At 42.6% G+C, this 23,568-nt stretch overlaps 1 protein-coding gene across 4 annotated transcripts; it reads left to right on the top strand.

The window, feature by feature from the left end:
• The first annotated feature begins 159 nt into the window (after positions 1-159).
• PRDM1 (PR/SET domain 1) lies at positions 160-22,658 on the top strand. Of its 4 annotated transcripts, none has more exons than XM_027603438.1 (7): positions 160-432; positions 2,035-2,274; positions 8,926-9,045; positions 12,398-12,650; positions 17,582-18,681; positions 19,139-19,267; positions 19,649-22,658. In XM_027603438.1, the coding sequence occupies exons 1-7, from the start codon at positions 391-393 to the stop codon at positions 20,219-20,221; spliced, it is 2,457 nt and encodes an 818-aa protein (XP_027459239.1). In that variant the 5' UTR covers positions 160-390; the 3' UTR covers positions 20,222-22,658. The 4 variants fall into 4 exon arrangements, with proteins under 4 accessions (XP_027459239.1, XP_027459240.1, XP_027459242.1 ...); XM_027603439.1 differs by lacking the exon at positions 160-432 and adding an exon at positions 1,589-1,729; XM_027603441.1 differs by lacking the exons at positions 160-432; positions 2,035-2,274; positions 8,926-9,045 and adding an exon at positions 11,175-11,284.
• Positions 22,659-23,568: the final 910 nt, after the last annotated feature.

The following is a 23,568-nucleotide window of genomic DNA, read 5'->3' as shown; positions in this document are numbered from 1 at the left end:
GAAGAGAGGAAGCTCTCGGCGGCTCGCGATCTGGGGGAAAGCCCTGGGCTGAGCTCTCAGCGCGGCTCCGGCGAGTCCAGGTGTGGCCACGCCCCCTTCAGCAGCTGGTGGGAGTGAATCAGACGAATGGGAAATCTGCAGCAGGGAGGGGAAAGGAGCCTCCGGTCTGGTTAACACAGACTGAAAGTGCTGCGGTGACACTCAGCCCTCCAGTGCTGCGGAGAGGCAGAGCAGCGCGCAGCACCTGTCCGCCACGGAGAGCCGGGACGCGGGCGCCGGGGCGGCCGTAGAACAGGAGGGACGGCCGAGGTGCGCGTCAGTCCTCAGCCCGCGAGGGGACGCGGAGGAAATGTGGACTGTGTAGATAGAGATGAGCGACACTTATCTCAGATGTTGGATATTTGCTTGGAAAAGCGTGTGGGTACGACCTTGGTAAGGAACTTGATCTTGTTTTTAATTCTGAAATTGATCAGAAATTGTTGTTGTTGGCGTAGTCGCAGTAGAAACCAGAACAGCTTCTGCTTTAGCGCTCTTAGAACTGTCAAACATTTATAAGACTTTTTCCTTATGAATCATTAACCCTTTCAGTTCGAGGCATAATTGTCGATTCATTGAAATTTCGGTAGTGGCTCCTGCCCATCCCCGTCAAAGTGACTTCTCCGGGTTGGGTTAATTTTGTAAATTTTGGTTTATTTTAACATTTATTTGGCATCATGACTGTACATGTTGCAACTAAATAAAAACAAGTTTGTCTAAATCGTGACTCAGGAAAGACAACTTTGCATCTGACTTTTTAAAAGAGCATCGTATTTAGGGAAGAAAGAGAAGAATGTGAAAGCCACTTTGAAGGACTTTCCACTTGTGTTTACATTCTAAGGAGGACACGTTCTTACATGGAAATGCTACCCATGTTTCTACTTTTGATCAAACATTGTAGGGAAAAGCATTGCAGAACTTGTTTACCTTTTTTTCTCTTTGGAAAGCACTTTTCCTGAGTGTGTTGGGGGGGTGGGGGGTTGCGGGAATATCCTTATCAGTTTACAAGTGGAAGCAAGAGCCTGTCCTCTGAGTCTTCTATATTTGTTATAACTTTAGTTACAGTAAACTGAAGCACATCAGTGACTTCTGGGAATTCGTACACTTTCAGATTTAAATGGAAAGTGCTATTTGTAGCTGAGGGCTCCTAAAGGAATTCTCTCCAGGGAATGCTATTGAACAGTTTTATACTTTGTTTTTGCTTTTTCAATTTGGTGTGAGATGCCCACCAGTCAAAGGAAAGTGCCAGGAGTTTTCCCCCTTCGCCCATTTTTCCTCCACTTTTTCTTGTGCTCCCAGACCATTTCTGAAAAGCTGCAGCTCAGTGATGCTGGCAGGATGCAACCCTTTCAGTCTTCCATGGGAGAGGATGAAAGGGAGCGCGCAGCAGAGCGGGGGGGGGGGGGGGGGGGCGGGGCGGCGAGTTGTTTTGAAAGTTGTTTTGCGTTGGGAGCTGGTGGGAAAGTTCAGTCTTCCCCATTTGGAAAAGGCCGGCTGGGTTCCGCTCCTGCCCCACACGCGCTTTCCATTTTTAGCTTCATTCAGAGGCAGACAGAGCTCCTTCCTCTTCCTCTCCTTGTTTGTGACACTTTTCTGAGGCAGCTTTTCCACAGCGCTGAGGGTCTGGCGGCCATGACCCCAGGAGTTCTGGGACATAGAACTGAGAGCCCACAGCATTCTTCTGCTGTGAGAGGTAAAGCCAGGGATTGTTCGGAGGTGCTTCTTTTCTTTCTTTCTTCCTTTTTTTTTTCTTCCCTCCCCCCCCCCCCAGTGAGTTTGCCACAGTCTTGTCTTTCTTTTTTAAGAGCTAAGTAAGAGTAGCATTTTAAAACCTTGCTTCTTCAAGGCAGTCTTCTTTATACAGCTTTTTGGCTCTTACTCAACTGTACCAAGCACTCTGCATCTGCTTTTAAAGTCTTGAGACTACTGTATTAGTCATAGCCTCTAGGACGGAGCCACAGGACAATGCGGATTAAGGCCTTTTCCCTTCTCTTCCAGGCTGCCCCGAAGTGTAGCTCCAGCGCTGTGAGGTTTCAAGGGTTGACCGACGGGACCATGAAAATGGACATGGAGGACGCAGATATGACTCTGTGGACAGAGGCTGAGTTCGAAGAGAAGTGTACGTATATTGTGAACGACCACCCCTGGGATTGCAGCGCCGACGGAGCGACTTCAGTTCAGGCAGAGGCATCCCTCCCAAGGAATCTGCTTTTCAAATATGCCACAAACAGCAAAGAGGTAAGCCTCTGGTTTCTTGCTGAAGAAGATTGGCACCTGACGTCCAATCTCCCTACCACTTGCCCTTGTGGCCTCGTATTTCTGTGAGAATCTGTAAGTATCAGTAAATAATTGATTTACTTAATTCACTTCTTTCATTGCTTTCTCTTTCCCTAAGTCTGTCCTTCTCATTTCCTCCAGCCCTCCACTGTTCCATACTAATTAGCAAACAGTTAAATCTTTTGGCAAGTTGACACATCTTGACAAAGCCCAATGGCAGCACAAGGTGGGCGAAATTGTCAACAACCTTCGAGAAAGCCACTGTCCACCCTGGACTCGCTGACCCTGGTCCTCCAGGTGTACCGTAGCTTTTGAGGGAGAACACTTTCTTAGAAAAAAAGTTTTTCATGTTTCCTTTGTCTCCTTTTGGTCATTAGATGGCTTTATTCTTTTTAATGAGCCAGCTTTATTAGCTGGGTTTCTAAAATTGTTCTCAAAACCTTGGCGTGTTTATGAACTGAAGTGATGGTATAAACCAAGAAGAGGTTCGTGTTAAAGTGTCCTCGGTCCGGATGACTTCAGAGCTAACCACTGTTTATCTGCCGCAGCTCCTTTGCTCTGGCTGGGCTGGCAGGCTGATTCCTTATTGGCCTCTGAAGTGGGTACACTCTTTGTTGTTTCAAAGGGGCTGGAAACCCAAACTTGGAATGAGCAAAGGGTTTGTGTTTACCCTTTTATATAACGATTATAGCTAGGCGTGATGTTTAGCTGTGAAATAACTTGCAGAACCACCTCTTGTTTTGAGAATTCAGCTACTGCAGTGGTTCCTACTGGTCTCTGCAGCGGAGCTGAGTTGAGGGAATTGACCCCTCAACAGACTTCCCACCACCAGGACTACCATAGGTCACTGTCCTTTCTGTCGCTGCCTTCAGAAAGAAGTGATTCCTTGCTGTAGGAATCCATGACTTGATGCTGGGACTATTCATTAGAGCCATGTCAGATCACTTTTCCTCCTTCCCTAAGGAACAGTATTTGAAGGAGTCGGGGGAGCCTGTTGTTTGGGAAATACTTTGTCTCTTTCCTGTTTGTGTGTCTGAGCTCAGTGTTTTTGGTGAGGGGGAGACACAGCTGTCTAAAATTAAATAGAGCAGCTCTGCTTTGAGTTTCATTAAGCTTACCCTTTTTTTTTTTCCCCTGCTGGAAGAATAGAGGCAGATTTTATAAAAACCAAAATTTAAATTGTAGTTGTACATGAACATTAACTAAAAATTTAACCCCAGAGGTCGGCCTTAATTATACCTCCTTCTGAGAGTAACACTCTTTCCAATAGAAAGCCTCATGATAACGTGGCCTGTGGAAACAATGTAGGATTTGTTTGGCTACTTAAGGTTCTAGCTGTGGCTTTAGAAGGTGTCGTGTGTTTTTTTCCATATCATATTTGACCAAAATAGTGGTCTGTTCCCAGGGTTCATTTGTGCCGTGTTGCACTGTCCTGCCTAGTGGACTGAAATAAAGACCTCTAATCTGTGGGTCATCTTTGCCTTTTCATTCTATAATGTTCTTATTCTCTGTTCAGCTCTTAGCTTGTTTTTCGATTTCCATCATTCTACTTAAAATCATAGCTAAATAAAGGAATGACCTCAGATCATTAGTCCGAGGTTTAGAAAGATAGTCACTTACCCAAGATGTGTAGTGAGAAGCCTGAGCCAGGACTAGGAGCAAATTTCTTTTGACTTCCCCAGCCAGTGCTTCTTGATTATGCTACACTGGCCCCTCTTGGTGTCACTGTGGTTTTATTTATCGTCTTTACATCTTGCAGACCGATCCTTTATTAAGCTCGTTTGGTTTTTGTTTTTTTTTTTCCTCTGAACGTGGAACTTCCTATTTCAGTATGTTCTTGTGACCCTGAAGAGGGTCCTTCAAAACTAACCTAATAAGAGATCAGGGTCCTCCTGTTCTATTTTCCCATATTTTATTTAACTGAAACACTTGAATAACACATCTCCAGTTCCTAATCATAAAAGCAACCAGGAAGCCAACTCAAGTGTAATGCTGTCTTACACTGACTCTGGAATTTGTACCTATTTTTCTGTTTCTTTCTCCTTCCTTTCTGCACTTTGGAAAAGGACAGCTCCCTCACGGGGGTGAAAGAGGCGCATGGAATTGAGCCATTGAGGGTGTGATACCTGAAAGCCAGTTCTTGAATGGAAACCTTCAGGATGGATGAAATGTTTACATTGACATTATTCAATTAGTTCTTTCAGTCCCACCAGCCATGGAAAGAGGGGAAAAAAGCCTTTCTATAAGGGGTTTTTATCTCACTAGTTGATCTTGCCCTTCTTTATATGTTTTCATTTAAGTAACAGAAGATGTTACATGGTGTACTGTTGTGCTGACATACTTGGGGATTTTTTTTTTAACAAGACCATTTTTCATTATGAATTTGTGCTATGTGTCAGCACCTTTTTTTTTCTTTTGGTTTAAAAACAAAACATACGAACCAAATTTCTGATCTTGACCCTCATTTTTAGATTTGGTTTAGAATCATTCTGCACCTTTAATGAGCCTGTTCTTACTTCCTATTTCCAGAACTCAAACCAAATATAGACGTACTATTCAAAACTTTTAAAACTTTTTTTAACTGATGGGTTATTCTTTTAGGGGGGATTTTCCCCTTGTCTTCCTGAAATAATCTTTTGTGAATACATGAATACAGACAGATCAATTTAAACAGTTATATTTTAGAAGCAGTAGGCTGTATCAAGTTTGCTTATATTCAAGAGGCACGGTGGCTCTAAGTCTGACCTACGAGAGTCATGGGGTGATAAACATCAGACCGATGATGGGGACTCACCAAATGTCTATTTTGATTGAAGTCCATTATTAACTCAAGCCATCTGTAAAAAATATCTCTCTATAACATGCAATTTCTTCTTCTTCCTACTGCCTTTTATTTGTGAGACAATGTACCAAGGCATTACCATGTTTCCTTTAATATAAAGATAATTAAGGAGGAAATCTTTCAGAAACATCTCCATCCATCCCACTCCCTTTTTTTAAAAAAATGAAGTGAATTACAAGCTGAAGTCTTAGTCCACTACAGAGTTCTAGTCATCTCAATGCAAATATCCTTCAAAATAGAATTAGTATAGAATAGTATTCAAAATAGAATTTTAATAGAATTTTAAAATTTAATAGAATTTTAATCGAATAAGTCATTTTTATTGGGGGGTGGATTCAGGGAGGGGAAGAGATAGCTAGTAATTAAAGTCATCTTAATGTAATTTGGGGTGAGGATGCTCATACCACATTTAAACCTGAATAATGTTTCTGCTTAAAGCCCACTGCTATGTGTGTGTGTTTGTAGATTCCCTAAAGGAGGAATTGTTTAAAAAAAAAAAAAAAAACCCAAGTTCATATTCTCCTTGATATCAGACTTAAATTCAGCAACCCCCCCCCATCCTAAGCTGTGAAATCTCCCGTTTTTATACAATGAAAAACAAGCCCTTTTTTTGTCTGGAAGCCTTAGACATCAGGATGTGTGCTGTAACTGAGGCCACTGACAGAGACGGATCTGCCCAAGTGGTGGAAGGGCTCGCTTCCAACAGAAGGCACTGCGTGGAAGAGTTTGTGGGGCGGCGGGAGAGGAGGCAAGCAAGTGTGGAGACCAGGGTCTTCTCCCAGATAGGATTATGGGAGGCACACAGAGAGCAGCCTGCCCCTAGTAATAATTCTTTAGGACCCTGGTCAGTTCCTGTGAAGTTTCCTTCTTGAGCTTAGGTGAACACATTCTTAATTAGTTTTTTTAGCACTGTGAAATCCGAGGCACACACCAGATTCCTCTGTCTCATGTGTTTGCTCCAGGGATAGACTGTTGTTGACTAAGGTTCACATCTGGATCTTTCTGGGGCAAGAGGGAGAATAGGACTTGGTCTTCCACTTCCCATTAAAAACAACCTTGGTTCCTGTTCCCCTTCCACAGTTACGTAGCCGAGCACTGTAATCTTAGAATTGCAGCTCATATGTCCTCTTTGAATAATGTCTCAGACATGGGTTTGAGTTGAAGTTACTTATCCTGTACTAAAGTGCTGGGCTGGGAATGCATAGTGATGGTATTTAAGCTATACAATTCCTTCCAACCTTGAAATTCTATTATTTTGTGTCTCCGTGTATCCACTTGTGTGAGTTTATGTGTTCCCGATAGCTCTGTGTATGATGGAACTTAAATAATAGGGTTCTGTCCCACTTGTAAAGATAATCAAATATTGAGGCTCTTTGTTTTTTGTTTTTGTTTTTTTTGTGTTTTTTAATTACAAAATGCTCACCACAGTAAGTGTAGGTTCTTACATTTGTTTGGGGCTTGAGGATTTTCATAGACTTCTCTTCCACCACAGACCCTCCTCTTTTTAATTGTTCTCCTGTCTTGCTTGCTTAATTGCATTTGTAAGGTTATAGATGGCAAGTACTGTCCTATAGCTTCCTCGGTGACTTGCTTATTGTTGTTCTCAAATAGGTGCTGGGTGGTTATGTCCTCTGCAAATTCTTTTGTAGAAATAAGATTCTGGTTGATTTCTTTTTGGCCATAAGAAAATTTCGGGTGTTTTCTTAGTGTAAGATTGATAGATGAGAACCAAGAGGCCCACTGGTTTAAAAAAAAGAGCAATTTGGAAGAAAAAAAAACCCGACCTCAATGTAATGCTACTTGTTGGTAATCAGGCTCTGACTCCCAAGACACTGTCTGCAAGAGACTATAATTTAAAACAAAGTTGATGAACCAGTTGAGTACCTTTCTTTAAATTACTGCTTTAAAGTGGATATGTTGAAAATATCAACTGCTAATTATTGGCTCACCAACAAATGACATTATTTGTTTTTCCTGTTTGTCATTTTAATATTATGGAATAACCACTCGAATGTGAATGCCAAATGATTTGCGTGTCATAGAAGTCAATTCCATGAATTTTTCAAATTAATTAGGTTCAATAATGTATTGTAAATAACGAGTCTCTGCATAAGTAAGTCTACTTAAGCTTTAGTACGCAGTTTTATCTCAAGACTGCTCTGAGCTACTCCTGTCCCCAGTAGTTTATTGCCAACAAATACCAGTAACGATGAACTGTATTGAAAGGGCACATAGATGTAAATGAAGGCAGAGGAGGATGAGGTGAACATCTGCTTTTTTCAGCTCTCTGCCAGAAATTCATAAAGTACCAAAAATAAGACTTCAGCTCACAACCTCATTTCAACTTGTGTTAGGTGTAGGAAATTTTTTCTTTCTTTTCTTTTCTTTTCTTTCTTTCTTTTTTCTTTCTTTCCTTCCTTCCTTCCTTCCTTTATTTTTTTCTGTCTTTCCAGTCTGGGTATGCTCCAGTGGCTTGTATATTGAATACTAAATTGTTAAAAAAAATAATTGGCTGATAAGAAATGTACATAAGAAAGATTAGGCTGTTACAACCATGGAGATGTGCTTATTCCATATCCATTTAAACAGGTTTTAAGTTTTTGATGAGATTTATTGACATATCAATGTATATCACAAATAAAATCTGAGATTCCACTGTACACATTTACTGATACATATATTTGGACCTACCTAAGGCAGGTACACAATTACTCAGGAGCCATCGGGCTTAGTAAAACCTGGAAGTAAATATCTCTTTTACCTCCCCTCTTGGTCCATTTCGGTAAGGTATTCAATAAGTAATTTGTAGGCAGGCAGTTTTGGACCAAAAAAAAAAAAAAATGGAAAAGTGACTGAATAAAAAGCAACACAAAACTAACTGCGAAATGTTGCAGAGGACTACTTACAGAGGAGTTCTTTTGAATAGTGATGAATTGCTTCCTGATTCGTGGTTGGTGATTTTTTTTTTCACTCCCTTAAAGAAATTTACGATCAAGGGGGAACTGGCATAGTTAACATGTTTCTTTAGCAAGGCCCTAGTGTGACACATCCAGTCTGAGAAGGTCATTTCCTCAGATCTTAGAACCCACAGCTCTCCTCAGTATAAATTCCATTTCAAAGAACAACTCTTGACCACTGTTGAATAGAAGATGCTAGGGCAGAACAAAGTTACTTGAAAGATCTTTCTTCTATTAAAGAGAACTTACAAGCTATGAAAAAAAAACAAAACAAAAACCTCATCTGGAATGAAAAAAAATATAATGTGTTTTGCTTCTGGTTCCTTAGGTCTTTGTGGAACAACCAAAGAGCACTATTTTGGTTTTTGAGGTTAAAACTATTTTATTCCCCTCAAGCATGCTATGTTTATGGTTTGATGGAGAAGGAGAAACAAGAAACTAGGAGCAGGCTGAAATAGTTTAATCTTGACCGTCTAATTCTGCAGTATCTGATTCTAAAATCGGACAAAACAGAATGGTTACCCTCTCTGTTCTTCTAGTATGAAAAGTAATAATGAAAAAGTCACCAGAGAATAATCCTTTAGACTATTTTAATGCTTGGTTGGGTATTGGCTTATGATCTGGGAGCTTAAAAGATGATTTCCCCCTAAGATGAACCTTGCTGTTAAAATGACGTTGGCACCATTGGTATCTGCCCTCTGTATCACAGTTTTGCCATTGTTGGTTGTATTACCACTTGACAATTCGATTCAATAAAATATTCAGTTACTATTTTACAGTTGAAGTAATTATTTCATGTTTTATCCCCTTTAGGTTATTGGAGTGGTGAGTAAAGAATACATACCAAAGGGAACACGTTTTGGACCGCTAATAGGTGAAATCTACACCAATGATACTGTTCCCAAGAACGCCAACAGGAAATATTTCTGGCGGGTAAGTAGGGAAAAATTTTTCAGACTCCTTAAGAATTAAGGGAAAAAATGGAGCCACAATTGCTGGGTCACTTCCTTTTTCAACCTGTACTGGGGCTTACCACAACTCTTCAGGGCCCCCGTGGACACAGGGAGTTGTAAGCAAATGTGATTGAAACTGGTTAATTGTTTGGCTCTAGAAATGCAGCCTGTAGGTGATTAGGGATGGAGATATGGACTGTATGTGAATCTTAATTTTTGCAATTCATTAGAGCTTTGTGATGAAAGGAAACAGTTTGCTGCTTGCTTCAAGCGTAGGTTCATTTGCATTTCTCTGCAAGGAAGTAGTAATGAGTCACCAAGCCTTAGATTTCACCCCTTCTTGATTTCTTGCTGAGTTAACTTTAATTGAATGGAAGAGTAATCGTAAATGAATTAGCGTGCAAATAAATGCCGTTAAGGAAGGATGGGTAGAAAATGACACTAGGGGAATGGAGACGACTGGGACTGGTCTTGCGTCTGCATCATAAAACTGTTGGGTTGTACTTTACTCCCATAGCATAAGGGAAGTGCTTACAATCGTGAGAGCATAAAAGTCTGGCCCATATAATTTCCTTTGGAATATTGGGATTAGGAAGGACCGCAAAGATGAACTACTTAGATGGAGCTTTTGATTAAAAGACCCCGAATTAGAAGGGAACAGAGACAAAAATTAGACTGCTTTCCATCTTCCCACAGATCTCTCTGGGATATTCACTTTTCTCAATTAGGAAATAAGGACATGCTTACTAAATTTAAAAGTAATTTTTTTATACATCCTTGCATAAAACGTACATGACTACCGGGGAACCATTATTTGAATTCTTTTAAGAAACAGCTGCATGGGAACAACAAAAACTGGATTATACTTATTTTGGCCAGTTTTTACCCACCATGCTTATATCTTTTGGAGAAGTATCTTTATAAAACACTTCTATTTGGGGATCATTCAGAAGCTGTTCCATAGAAACAGGATTTTTTTTTTTTAATCCAGGAAGTTTTGTGTTTTTAGAACTTTATTTTACTATTTTCCAAACAAGAGAGAGCACTAAGAATTGTTCACTAAGAATTGTGTGCTCACAATTTTTATTTAATAATTACACATGCTTAAGATATATTTACTTTGTGACTTATAATGGGCAAAATGTGAGTGCATTTTTGCCTTTATTGCCAATAAAGTCTTCTCAGAAGTGAGCCACAGAAGTGTGTAATTCTTGGAGTCAAAAGTCTGAATTAACACGATCCAGCATGAGACTTATTAATGCATGCTCATTTTTTAAAAAGGCAAGAAATACTTAAGAACCTCCTATCTCTGTCCCAGTTCCCTGGTTCATTAAAGATTCACCCCAAGTAACTGAAATGCTTTCCTTGGGAGGATTTATTTGAATCAGTCTTTCATAGACAAAGGATATTGTAGGAGAAAACTCCCCACATGTTGTTAAAAGTATCCTGATTTTGCTGGCAGGAATATGAACATCTGTTGTAAGGAAAGAAAAAGTTTCATGCAAATTACACAGTCAAAGAAGAGTAGGGATGTTCAAGTTGAGAAACCAGTGACATTTCTTGTAACTGTACTATGAGTCAGCACATTTTTAATCTTCCTGATAATATATGGCAGTGTAGCGAGGTGAGAAGGAGCAGTGTTCATTTGACGTACGCATTATTTTATTTTCGTGTGTGTGTGTGTACGAATGACTTCATGGCACGGACGTTTCTGTTTTTAAATGAGGATACAGTAAATTGTAGTCCATGGAAGGCTGACTGGAATCCCACACCCGTAGCTTTAGAAAGCAGTCTCCGCCCAGCGAAGAGTGCAGAACGATGGAACCCCATGTTCCTGGAAGTTTGCACATCAGAGTAAACAAACTTGAAAACCCCTCTTGATAGCAGAATTCACCCAGCCTTGTTCCATTTTCTCTTAACAAAACACACCGCAAAAGCTCTCACAAGCTGCTTTGATGAAGCCACATGTATTTCCCCCTTCACAATTTACAGGAAGTTACTCTTAAAAGAAAGTGATTCTGGTGTTTACTGCCCGTGTTAAAGGGACAGAGTTCCTTTTTGTTTCTGATAACGTGTGAGTGAAATACAGACACGATTTATAGACTATCATAGTCAGTATGTGACTAGGAACAAAGCCATAACCTGCTGTCCGGTTAGAACAAAATTTCTGCTACGAACAGTGCCTTCCTACTTGAAGACCACGAGTTGCAGATAACCAGGTATTGATTATAGAGGGATAAGGAAATTTCTGAAGTCTGAAGAAAAAGTGGTACACCTTAAAAAGAGGGAGAGAGAGAAACTTTCTGTGGAAGGATGAGGAGTGTGTTTATAAAGTAGTTTCAGCAAGAATGTATGTTTTAATTTTTCCTATTCTTACCTCTGCCTTTTCACGGAACATAGCCTGAGTGCATCTGTTAGCCAGAAGTAGTATTACCGTGAGGCAAACTTTGAATTCTTCATTATGCGTTGCCTTTAAAGAAGAGCACAGTTTCTTCCTGTTCTTTTTCGAAAAACACATGCCTATGGCTCTGTCAATTGGTGTTTTAGCCAACCACCTTACAGATAAGAGGGTTCCCTCTCCCCTCCTTCTGCTTGAAAGAGAAGTGCAAGGCTGAACATGTTTATCAAGAGGAAAAGTGACTTCTTAGTCGACTGTCAAATCCTGGCTTCTGTCCCGGTATTCACTTTGTTATGGCAGGTGAAGTTCACCTTTGCCCCACCCAGTGTTTCCACAAAAAGGCAGGGTTCCAAGTATTCATATGAACAAGTGTTACTTCTGGACTTGGAGGCTTGGGGGTGGAGGATGTTTGCATAGTTTAAGCCTTGGGCGGGGGTGTAGGAAACGGCAAGTACAGAGGCCATAGAAAAAGTTGAGAGACTCAGTTTGACGTATTCGGTTGGCTTGGTCTTCTACCCAGTGACTCAAAGCATTCAAAGTCAGCATAATCGGAACTAAAGTTAGTAGCTTCGCCCATTTGCCGTTCACGGCTGTAGCAAAAGTAATACTCTCTGGTGGTTTGATTCGTCCGAGGCAGCTCCTTAAATGAAATGTGGTGTTTCATTCTTCTGTCATTTTCCCCCAAACACGAAAAGATGATAAAACTGAAATGGAAAAGGTAACTGACAAAGTGTGCCTTACCTGTTTCCATCCTGATTTTCTGCTGATTCAAGACTACTCTGGCTAAACCGATTTCTTTCTTTTTCTAAGTGGGCAACAGGGAATGAGAAATCACACACGGTCCTTGCTGTGTTTATTCTTAGAGGTGCCGGGGTAGCTTTCCATTGCTTTGGGGCTGACTTTCTTTTACACGTCTGTCTTTTCATTTGGACAGATCTATTCCAGAGGGGAGCTTCTCCACTTCATCGATGGCTTTAATGAGGAGAAAAGCAACTGGATGCGCTATGTGAATCCGGCGCACTCTGCCCGGGAGCAAAACCTGGCTGCGTGTCAGAACGGGATGAACATCTACTTCTACACCATTAAGCCCATCCCTGCCAACCAGGAGCTTCTTGTGTGGTATTGTCGGGACTTTGCAGAGAGGCTTCACTACCCTTATCCCGGAGAGCTGACAATGATGAATCTCAGTAAGTGGATTATAGAACAAAATAAATAAATAAATAAAAAATGCCAGTAATGTCAGTTCTGCCCCTAAGAGCTAATAACATGTTGTTTAATTATATGGCTTCATTTGTTGGGCCAAGTAGGTGACTTTAAACAAGGGACGAGGAAAAGGGAAAAAAAAATTATTTTAGTCCCTGTTGCCCATTATGAAACTTGATCATGAAAATAGTAAAAGCTATTGAATGTTTAATTCAGAAAGTTACTGGAAGAAATATTTGTCCAATTCTAATCTTTCCTAAAGGGGGCAGGTGGGAGTATAGAAGGGATTGGTCCTGACATGCCTAGTATGCAAGGTATAGCCCTTGTTTGTGGTGATTTTTGGTGCTTATAATGTGTGTTGGAATATTGTGGAGATGCACATTTGGTTGTCAACATATGGTCTGATGTAGAACTTATCAGATTGTTTCTAGAAAAACTCACAGCTATAATTTTTAAAATAGTATTCTAAGTGGATAACTAAAGATTTTATATCCTAGCTTCCTTCTTTAAGGCAAAAACCTATTTATCTAACCTCCTGATCACTATTACAGTAGCTACCTATCACTTTATTTTAACAAATTCTCAGTTCCTTAAATAGCTTATACTTTTTTATTTAGTTGAAGTTATTGTCATAACCGCTCTGCAAAGGGCTACCTCATTTTAGTCATTCTTAAGTGATCTCTAGGAACAATTTAAGAATGACCATAAAACTCCAATCTGTTGTAATTATGGTTGTGTGTTCTCGGTTACACTACTACGTTTTAAGGAAGTTTTTAACATTAGATCCTTGTGGTGTAAAGGTCTTGGCGTCTAAATTCTGAAATTTTTCTAACTTTTTGTTTCGATATGATTTAAACTTAAGGAAAAGTTGCAAAAATAGTACAAAGAATTCCCAGATACCTTTTACCCAGATTTACCAATTGTTGATAATGCAGTCCTATTTGCTTTATCTGAAGGCTCAACTGTTTTAGTTCACATTTCCACCTTTGAAACATTTGGAATGAATGTTAATTTTAACATAAATTAGAATTTTGACTTCAACTTTAGGACCAATTAACAAACCCATTACCTGTCCTGGTCAGGATAAGCCAACTCTGTAGCTAGTTGGTGCTTATCCCACACTGTCTAGTTTACTTGATCTCCCTACGATCTCGATACTATATTTGCAGTTTTCTGAAAAGCTGGGACTATAAAAGCTTATGAATCTCCCTCTCAGGATCACCTTTCAAGTTTGCATTCGTGGTCCTCTCTCTCTCTCTCACACACAGACACAGGCTCTCAGTGCACCCTTGAGCTTTAGGAAGAGGTCTTGGAATAATTGGAAACAAGCTGGCTTCCAACATGAGCGTGAGGGGTGAATCAGGTCCTGACCAAAGGTGTCAGTTCTTTTCCCTCATATCTCTTCTGAGTTCCCAAGAGTCTGTGGTATGCGCTGAGCATCCCAGGAACCCTTCAGCTGTTTTGGCATCTGCACGTGCCAGGCCCACTGCGCAGGGCCCAGTGGTAAAAAACAGCTTATATTCTAGCAGAGCCTCTCACAGGAAGATGTGCTGCTTCCCCTTGACTTTCTCAGCATGGCAAGGTCTCCTTACGTTCCTTGAGCTTCATCATTCGTGGATTCAGAGAAAGACCTTGGTTGTTTGTTTTTTGGTGTTTTTTTTTTTTAAATAGTAACTCCATTTGGAGCCACCCACCCCAGTGACTTTACACCAACCCCGAAGAAGCTTTTTCACCTACATCCTTCACCTGGTGTGGTTTCAAAGGCCCTATATTTCTATTCCCTGAAGGCTTTGCACAATATTTAAGAGTCAAGTGCTTATCCTCTGTGTTCAGAGCAACTTCCATGTATACTGTGAAATGACACTTTTGTTCCCACAAATATCCCTTTTTATTTATGCAGAATTTTTTCTAAATGGTGGCTTAACATTTTCAGGGGCCCTTTCCTTGTCCAGTATTCATAGTAAAGAAGGAGAGTGAACAAATAACCAGTCACATTAAGCCAAGACTCCTGCTGCCGATTGTGAAACCAGTTGTCTTAGGTGTGGTAACTGATGATTGAGCCTCTGATCAGGAAAATTTCCACTCTTTCATCAGGCCTAATAGGTAGATTGTGTCTTCAAATGAGTTGTGTTGGGTTTCCATGCTTCGAGCACAACAGAGGTTTGTGCCAGAATCTTTGTGAGGACGTTAAATGGCAGTGATGGTTCAATTGGTAGAATTTTGAGAAGAGATTCGAATTAAACTGAGGTTAAAAAATAATAAGTAGCCAGAAATCACAAATTGGCGTTTTTTTTAAGAAACAAAAGAAAAGGAGTAGAAACTATTAAATTTAACTCTTACCCCTCCCAGGTTTTTTGGTTATTTTTTTCCTATGTATCTAACCAACCCATCTAGAAAACAGTTGACCAAATTATAGACTTCTAAATGTTAATCTGCTTTCTCAGTTTCAGTTGAAAACAGACTTTGTTTTGCCTACTGCAGAACTTCTAGGTTCTTTCTTGTAGTCTTGGGGGTTCTTATTATAGATCGAAAATGTGAGTCGGCATAATTAAGCCATTCAGAGCCTTCAGAAGCAGTTCACTCTTGAAATGACTCCGTCCGCCTACAGCCATTTAAGATTTAAGAACAAAAACAGATCTTGATTTTCTTCTTCATGTTAACTCAAGCTGCTGCTGAGTGGGAGAGTCAGAAATGACACCAGCTCTACTGATTACTCAGCTGCTGAAGGATGATTTTTTAAAATGTACCTTCACATAGATTCCATGACTTCCACCTTCAAACATCTTAGGGGGCTAACGTTTCCCTCTGGATATTGTTTTGGAGGAAGATAGAAATTTATTTCTATGGAGGCATAAGAGATACCAAACGTTGATTGGGGATTTACTATATGCTGGGCCCGGTGCTAAGTATTTTGCATGGAAAATTATAGATTCTGACTTTCCTGTTTGTTGGCCCAGTCATTAGCTTTGTTTTCTAAACTTAATAACCGAATTATTAAGGTACCTAGTGAGAACACCTGACTAAAGAGGAGGGACAGTGCACTTCTTGCTTATGGGCTTAATCTGCTGAACTTTAGAACCAAAAGAGTATTGAAGCCACTGGAAAAATTATGAGATTGAGGTGTAATTGGCCACATGAAAATGGTGAAGTTTCTGTACGTTTTATTGAGGGTGCCATCTTTTTTTTAAATGTGGGCCTACACGGCTGCCTCCAGACTGTTCTTTTTCACCTCCATAAAATTCCTTCCTGTGGCTGTGAGATGCCTCGCCTATCAGTTTCCCAACTTAGTTGTCTCTCTTCCTTTACCATTTCAGCTTTAAAAAACAAAAGTGACAATTTGAACTTCCTGCCTGCTGGGCCTCACTGAAAGACTGATATTGGCCCGATAAGGGCTTATTTATTTTGGTTTAGTGGCTTCAGAAATCCCTCTCCCTCAACAAGCTTTCCATCACTGCCCCCATCAGCATCTTCCCTGATAGTGTCCTGGCTGTGTTTATTCTGGGGCTGCTGGCTCACCCGGGAGTAACTGATAACAGCTAGCAGGAGATAACATTCTCCGAGGGCCTCTCAAACTGGAATCGAATCCCTCAAGCCTGTCAGTCCAGAGAATGGATTTGAAGGGTTCAGAATCTGGACTTCCACAGAGTTCATTTCTAGACCTATCAGGTATCAAGCCTGGAGTGCTTTCTCAGTGAAATCAAATGGAAACTTTTTTTTTTTTTTTTTGAGACGACGAATGATACTTTTACAGAGGCTTCAGCATGGTCCCACAAACCTGTCCCCTTCCGATGCTGAGGCCAAGAGCTCCCCTGCCTCCCAAGGCATCCGCACACATGGCTGGCTCATGCCTTCAACCTACTCCTCCTTATGGGGCAGCTGTTCAGTTGGAGTGATTGTCCTCTGATAACCAGAGCTCCAGCGAAGCAGCGTTATGTTTTACTTTTGATTTCCAGGGAAGGCTGAGCGGGGACTTTTTGGTGTTCCCTGCTCTGACTGGTGTTTTCCCAAAGGCATCGTTTGTTCCGTGTGTTTGGAGGGGCAGGGCTGGTGATGGCCTGGAGAGCCTGGAACTGTCCTCATTGCTGCTCTTCCTAAATAGGGTATTTACGGAGTAATAATATAGAATAAATGCTTTCATCTTAGCTGCCTGTTTTCTTTGGTGCTCTAAGTAATTGAACTGGCTTGGGAAGTGCCTGTTGTGGTTTGGCAGAGATGAGTATGTCACGCCTTGTGATTCCAGGGGACAGCATTGCTGGGAGCCTGGTTAGACCAGACAGAGCCTTGGTGCCATTCTTGTATTGTCAGCAACTCGAGGGGAAGGGGTGGCATCCCTGTTGCTAATCTACTTGGCATAAGCAGTTTGAACAGGGTTTTATCAAATTCGTATTAAACAAGAATCGAGGCGAAAACTGATGACTGTTTGTTACTTGAAATGAGACTTAATCTTTCACATCTAGGTTCGCAGGGTGTGCTGATTTCCTTTCGGTACACTGTGAGCATCAGAATGACTTTTATTAACCTCTGACACCCCCACCCCAGGATTATTTCCACCCCATTTTAATGGAAGCTCTTCCGTTCTAGCTTGAACAGCACTTTTCCACCATACGGTTTTTACTGGTAGAAACAAAATAATCTAGACGGTGCTCTTGATTCGAGATGTTGTCACCGTTCCTGTTTTGCCCAGAAGGAAATGGAGCGGTGCGTTTGAGTGAGTGGCCCCGAGCCCTCTAGAATGAGAGGGCGTTGAGAAGCCAGGTGTGTCTCACTTGTGGCCAGCTGGCGCTCAGGTTTTCTCAAGGAGAGAGCAGCTTTGGCAATTTCACTTCAGTTCTCTATAACCCTTTGAGTAACCGTCCTTTTTTTTTTTTTTTTAATATTTCAGTTAATTTATTTAACCGTCCTTTCTTTATTTCAGCACAAACCCAGGGCCATCCAAAGCAGCCCAGCACTGAGAAAAATGAACTGTGCCCCAAGAACGTCCCAAAGAGAGAGTACAGCGTGAAAGAAATCCTGAAATTGGACTCCAATCCCTCCAAAGGAAAGGACTGCTACCGTTCCAACATTTCACCCTTCGGGTCAGAAAAGGAGGCAGACGACTTCCGAAAAAACGGGAGCCCCGAAATGCCCTTCTACCCTCGGGTTGTTTACCCCATCCGGGCCCCTCTGCCGGAGGACTTTTTGAAAGCCTATGGGATGGAGAGGCCGACCTACATCACTCACTCCCCCATCCCGTCCTCCACGACCCCGAGCCCCTCGGCGAGAAGCAGCCCCGACCAAAGCCTCAAAAGCTGCAGCCCGCACAGCAGCCCCGGGAACACGGTGTCGCCCCTGGCGTCCTGCCCTCCAGACCACCGGGACTCGTACGCCTACTTGAACGCCCCCTACGGCCCGGAAGGCTTGGGCTCCTACCCGGGCTACGCGCCGGCCCCGCACCTGCCCCCGGCCTTCATCCCCTCCTACAACGCCCACTACCCCAAGTTCCTTCTGCCCCCCTACGGCGTGAATTGCAACGGCCTGGGCGCCGTGGGCAACATGGGCGGCGTGGGCAACTTGAGCCTCTTCCCCAGGCTGTACCCCGTCTACGGCAGCCTCCTGGGCGGCGGCGGCTTGCCGCACCCCCTGCTCGGCCCGGCCTCCCTGCCCAGCTCGCTGCCCTCGGACGGGGCCCGCAGGCCGCTGCAGCCCGACCACGCGCGCGAGGTGCTCGTCCCGGCGCCGCACAGTGCCTTCTCCCTCCCCGGGGCGGCCGCCAGCATGAAGGACAGGGCGAGCAGCCCCACCAGCGGGTCGCCCACGGCCGGCACGGCCGCCTCGGCGGAGCACGTGGTGCAGCCCAAAGCTACCTCAGCGGCGCTGGCGGCCCCCGGCAGTGACGAAGCCATGAATCTCATTAAAAACAAAAGAAATATGACCGGCTACAAGACACTGCCCTACCCTCTGAAGAAGCAGAATGGCAAGATTAAGTATGAATGCAACGTTTGCGCCAAGACGTTCGGCCAGCTCTCAAATCTGAAGGTAGGCCTCCCGCCGGGCCCGCGCACCGCCACCCTGCCTGTGCGCCTGCGCGCCTGCGTGTGGCTCGCTCCGCGCAGCGCGTGAGGCGCTTTCGCGACGGTGTGAGACTCGGGGCCGGGAGCAGTGGGTGGGGGGTGGCGGGGTTCCTTTGCTTTTGCCATTTCTGGCTCTGTGACTTCGGACTAATCACCTCTCTGCCGAGTTTCTTCAGAATAATGAAAATGTGGGGTTTGGGCTAGAAGATCAGTTTAAAGTCCTGCTGGCCTGTGACTTCTGTTCCTTTGGCGCAAACGAAACGAAGCGTTCTGAAAACACTGGGGCTCCGTTTGTTCGGTTTAAGATTTAACTTGATGGTTGTCTTAAGATGTCCGCACCATAAATGCCTGAGTCCTTGAGCAGAAATGTGAGGTCTCCCCACCGACCGAGAGCAGGGCTAATGCACGTGGCTTCTTTCCAGGTCCACCTCAGAGTGCACAGCGGAGAACGGCCTTTCAAATGCCAGACTTGCAACAAGGGCTTCACTCAGCTCGCCCACCTGCAGAAACACTACCTGGTACACACGGGAGAGAAGCCACACGAATGCCAGGTGGGCAGTGTTTTCTGGTAGAAATTTTAACCTTTGTAGAGAATGTCTCAGGAGCGGTCTCCCTGTGTCCTGTAGCCCATAGATTAAACCGACACAAGAATTCTGCCCGGCCATGGACTGATAAGCCTGTATGTGCTGATGAGCAGAGATGATGACACGGCCGGCTTCCAGTGGGTGGAAAATGGCAGGGGGAAGTAAACACCTCCGCACGTGCTGTGCCCACATTTCCCTGTTTGCTTAATGCCACACCAGAGGTGCCACGGGGAGGCTTCTCGCCTCACAGGTTGCTGGGCGTTGGTATGTAAGCTTGCCCTTCCCACTGGCAACTCTTAATCTTCTGGTCTTCCCGTCTCCCGTCTCTGCCCGCTTCCCCACCTGTAGGTTTGCCACAAGCGATTTAGCAGCACCAGCAATCTCAAGACCCACCTGCGACTCCACTCTGGAGAGAAACCTTACCAGTGCAAGGTGTGCCCTGCCAAGTTCACCCAGTTTGTGCACCTGAAACTCCACAAGCGCCTACACACCCGGGAGCGGCCCCACAAGTGTGCCCATTGCCACAAGAGCTACATCCATCTCTGCAGCCTCAAGGTCCACCTGAAGGGGAACTGTCCCATGGCCCCAGCCACAGGGATGCCTTTGGAGGATCTGACCCGGATCAACGAAGAAATTGAGAAGTTTGACATCAGCGACAACGCCGACCGGCTCGAGGACATGGAGGACAACATTGATGTCACCTCTGTGGTGGAGAAAGAAATTCTGGCTGTGGTCAGAAAAGAGAAAGAAGAAACTGGCCTGAAAGTGTCTTTGCATAGAAACATGGGGAATGGACTCCTCTCAGGGTGTAGCCTTTATGAGTCATCAGACCCATCCCTCATGAAGTTGGCTCACAGCAACCCACTACCTCTGGGGCCTGTAAAGGTCAAACAGGAAACAGTTGAACCAATGGATCCTTAAGATTTTCAGAAAACAAAAAGTGTTTTGTTTTGTTTCTTAACTTATGACTTGGCAAGTCAGGGTGCCTGTAGCAAATGCTTGTACATAATTCCAGTTCTGCAAAGCTCTCCTGACGGCAGATGGTTTCCCCTCACCTCTCTGGAATTAAAGAAGGAACTCCAAAGTTACTGAAATCTCAGGGTATAAATGAAGCAAAGACAATATATATACATATTATATATACTTATTTACACCCCCATCTATATATTTGAACCTGTGTATTTTGAATATTTGTGTGGATATGTTTGCATAGCCTTCCCATTGCTAAGACTATTGCCTAGCCATAATTATTTTTTCAATGATAATCCTTCATAATTTATTATACAATTTATCGTTCAAAAAGCAATAATTAAAAAAGTTTACAATGACTGGAAAAATTCCTTGTAATTTGAGTTATAAATGTTATATTTTTGTCTTGTGGCCATTCTTTGTAGAAAATTTCTGCACATCTGTTTGAGTCCCTACGATTTAGTAAACAAATACATTACTTCAGTTGACCTCCCTCTATAATAAGGGTTTGAAAATGAGGTTTGGTATTGCCAAAGTTAGACAGTTGATGTGTTAACTCATAAGATCTGTCATTTGAACAGCATTGTATAACTTGGGGGGGGGAATGTGTGCAGAATTACCCAATAACAACTTCAGTAGAAGAAACAAGAAAGGGGATCTTGTATGTTTGTGTAGATAGTTCAGATTCTTTTCCCCCTAACCATGGATTTACCAGAAAGGAGACAAGAAGGCTTTGCCAACCTGTCTTCCTCTCCAAAGAGCAGGGTTACCCCACCCCCAAAGTCACATGACCATTCAGAGTGGTCACGTGACCTTTGCATCCCAATGTATTATCTGAAAATGTGAATAAGACAAAATGCCATGTTTAAAACCACCACGAAATGTTCCCAAAGCACAGGTGGTTTTGTATGTGTGAGGTTTGGGGGCTTGAGTCTGGGTGTTGTTTTTGTTATTGGGGGTTTTTTGTTGTTGTTATGTCAAGATTGCACAAACATGGTGCTCTACCGGGAAGGATTTGAGGTAGATAGGCTCAGGCCACACTTTAAAAACAAAACAAAACAAAAAAACGAAAAACGGGTATTCTTGCTGTCTTAGGGTAAAAGCAGGCAATGCACATTCCTATCCCCAACACATCAATTGTATTTTGTTCTGTAAAACTCAGATTTTCCTCAGTATTTTTTGTTTTTACATTTTGTGGTTAATTTAATTAAAGATGAAAGGGCATTGCAAAGCTGTTCAACAACAATTACCTCATTGAGTGTGTCCAGTAGTGCAGGAAGTGATGTCTTATCTAATGATTTGCTACTCTAGAGGAGAAACCAAGCGCGCTCCAGAAAGAATGTGTGCCGTTCTTTCACTCTGCTAAGCCCAAAGATTACATGTCAGCATTCAAGGTGTAGCAAAGAATGATGTATATTTATAAATCTATTTATACCACTATACCATGTGTATATATAATATATTTATAACCACTTAAATTGTGAGCCAAACCATGTAAAAGAACCTACTTTTCCCAAGGGCAAAAAGAAAAAACAAATAGTTTCTGAGGCTTGGCTTAACACTTGATGACCTCACTATCATAGACATTGGTGAGCTTGGGCACCTCCTTGCTGTTGAAAGGGACCCCAAAACCTTGGTGCAAAGATGGGGACTGCATAACAACCAGGGGGAGAGAGATTCACCATCTTTCACTAGTAAGGGCAGTCTAAGATGGCTTTATTTTTGTTTTGCCACATTATGATTATGTGGTCACACCCAAGTCACGGAAATAAAGTCCCATTACTCCCTTTACCACTGTTAACTTTTCTCTCTCTTCCTTTCCTTCCTTCTCACTAACTGATGCATCACTAATCAGTCTGGTTTCTATATTCAGCCTTTTATTGATAGCAACTACTGTCAACCAGCAGCAAAGAACGAACTTCGGAGAATCCAGGGAAACCTCAGAGCCTTACTGATCTGTTCCTCTAAGTGGCAAAACTGACAATTTTTTATGGATCAGTGCTGGACCAACACGGTCCTTAATTGTAGGTAAACCAAAGCATCGCACACTGACATTGACACCAAATACTTTCGGTTCTGCTCATTTGTTCTCTTCTTTTCCCTTTTGTGCTTTCTTATTTGTGGGAATTTTTACCAAGACCCACGTGGCTTGAGACTTCTTGATTCTCTTTACCATTTGACTTTCCCTCGTAGGCCTCTTACATGTGAATGTTGAGCCCACAATCAACGGTGGTTTTTTTTTTCCTCTAATCAAAGTTAAAACTGACCAAAGTTACTGGCTTTTTACTTTGCTAGAACAACAAACTATCTTATGTTTACGTACTGGTTTACATTGTTATTTATGTGCAAATTGTCAAAATGTAAATTAAATATAATTGTTCATGCTTTACCAATGCTTGTCTGATGTCTTCAGTGAAGGGCCAGTGAAGCGACATCTTCACCATGCCGTTAGGGAACACTTTTGAACATGACAGTGTTTGCCTCTCTCCTGCCCCGCCCACCCTCCGCAGCAGCCGTGCGCCCCTCATCCCCCACCTCCATCGGGGACCACACTTGTGAGTGATCTGAAGTGTTGAGACCCAACTGACTCAGGGGTAAGGGGCCCAGAGGAAAACTGGGTTGAGGAACAACACTTTGCCCAGTGAGGACAACGTTTTTGTCTCAATAGCTAGCACTGAGCATGCCACAGGGAGTAAGTTCTTTTTGTGCCTCTGCGTAGTCTTCTTGCCCTACATCCCACGGTATCTTTTTCCCTTCACATCTTAGCTCAGAAAGTAGATCTGCCACTTGTTCATTTAAAATGAATTTTAAGACAGCTGTTGTTTTAACCAGAATCTGGGCATTGTTAGGATGAAACCCAGAGACATGTTGGTATGGCCATGCAGTCCCAACTGTCATGTGGTGGGAAAGGGTCTATTTGTCCATGGAGGCTCCAGAAGCTAACCTGTTTCCAGGCACAAATAAATTTGAGTCTCATTTGGTAGATATGAATCGGAGATGCTTTTAGAAAACTGTTAGTGTCCTCAGTGAAAAAATCCAAAAGTCCCTTGCAAATAGTGTTCATGCTTGCCGTGTCATCTATTACCAAGTTCATGGTTCCATGTCCATGCTAGCTGCATGTTAGGAATACTGCTCTTACATGTGGATACTCGAAACTGCCCGATGTTTTTTTTTTTCATGTTTCTTCTTTATATTCACTTAAACATCTGTGCCAAGAATTTGAAATGTTGCCAACATGTAACTGTGGAGTTAAGAAAACCAGAACCCTATTGTCATAAATGTGCCAAATGGTGCTGGTT

Source organism: Zalophus californianus, chromosome 7, assembly GCF_009762305.2.
Source record: "Zalophus californianus isolate mZalCal1 chromosome 7, mZalCal1.pri.v2, whole genome shotgun sequence".
NCBI classification, from domain to species: Eukaryota; Metazoa; Chordata; class Mammalia; order Carnivora; family Otariidae; genus Zalophus; species Zalophus californianus.
The sequence above is the reverse complement of the archived record's forward strand: the minus strand, read 5'-3'. Positions and strand labels throughout refer to the sequence as shown.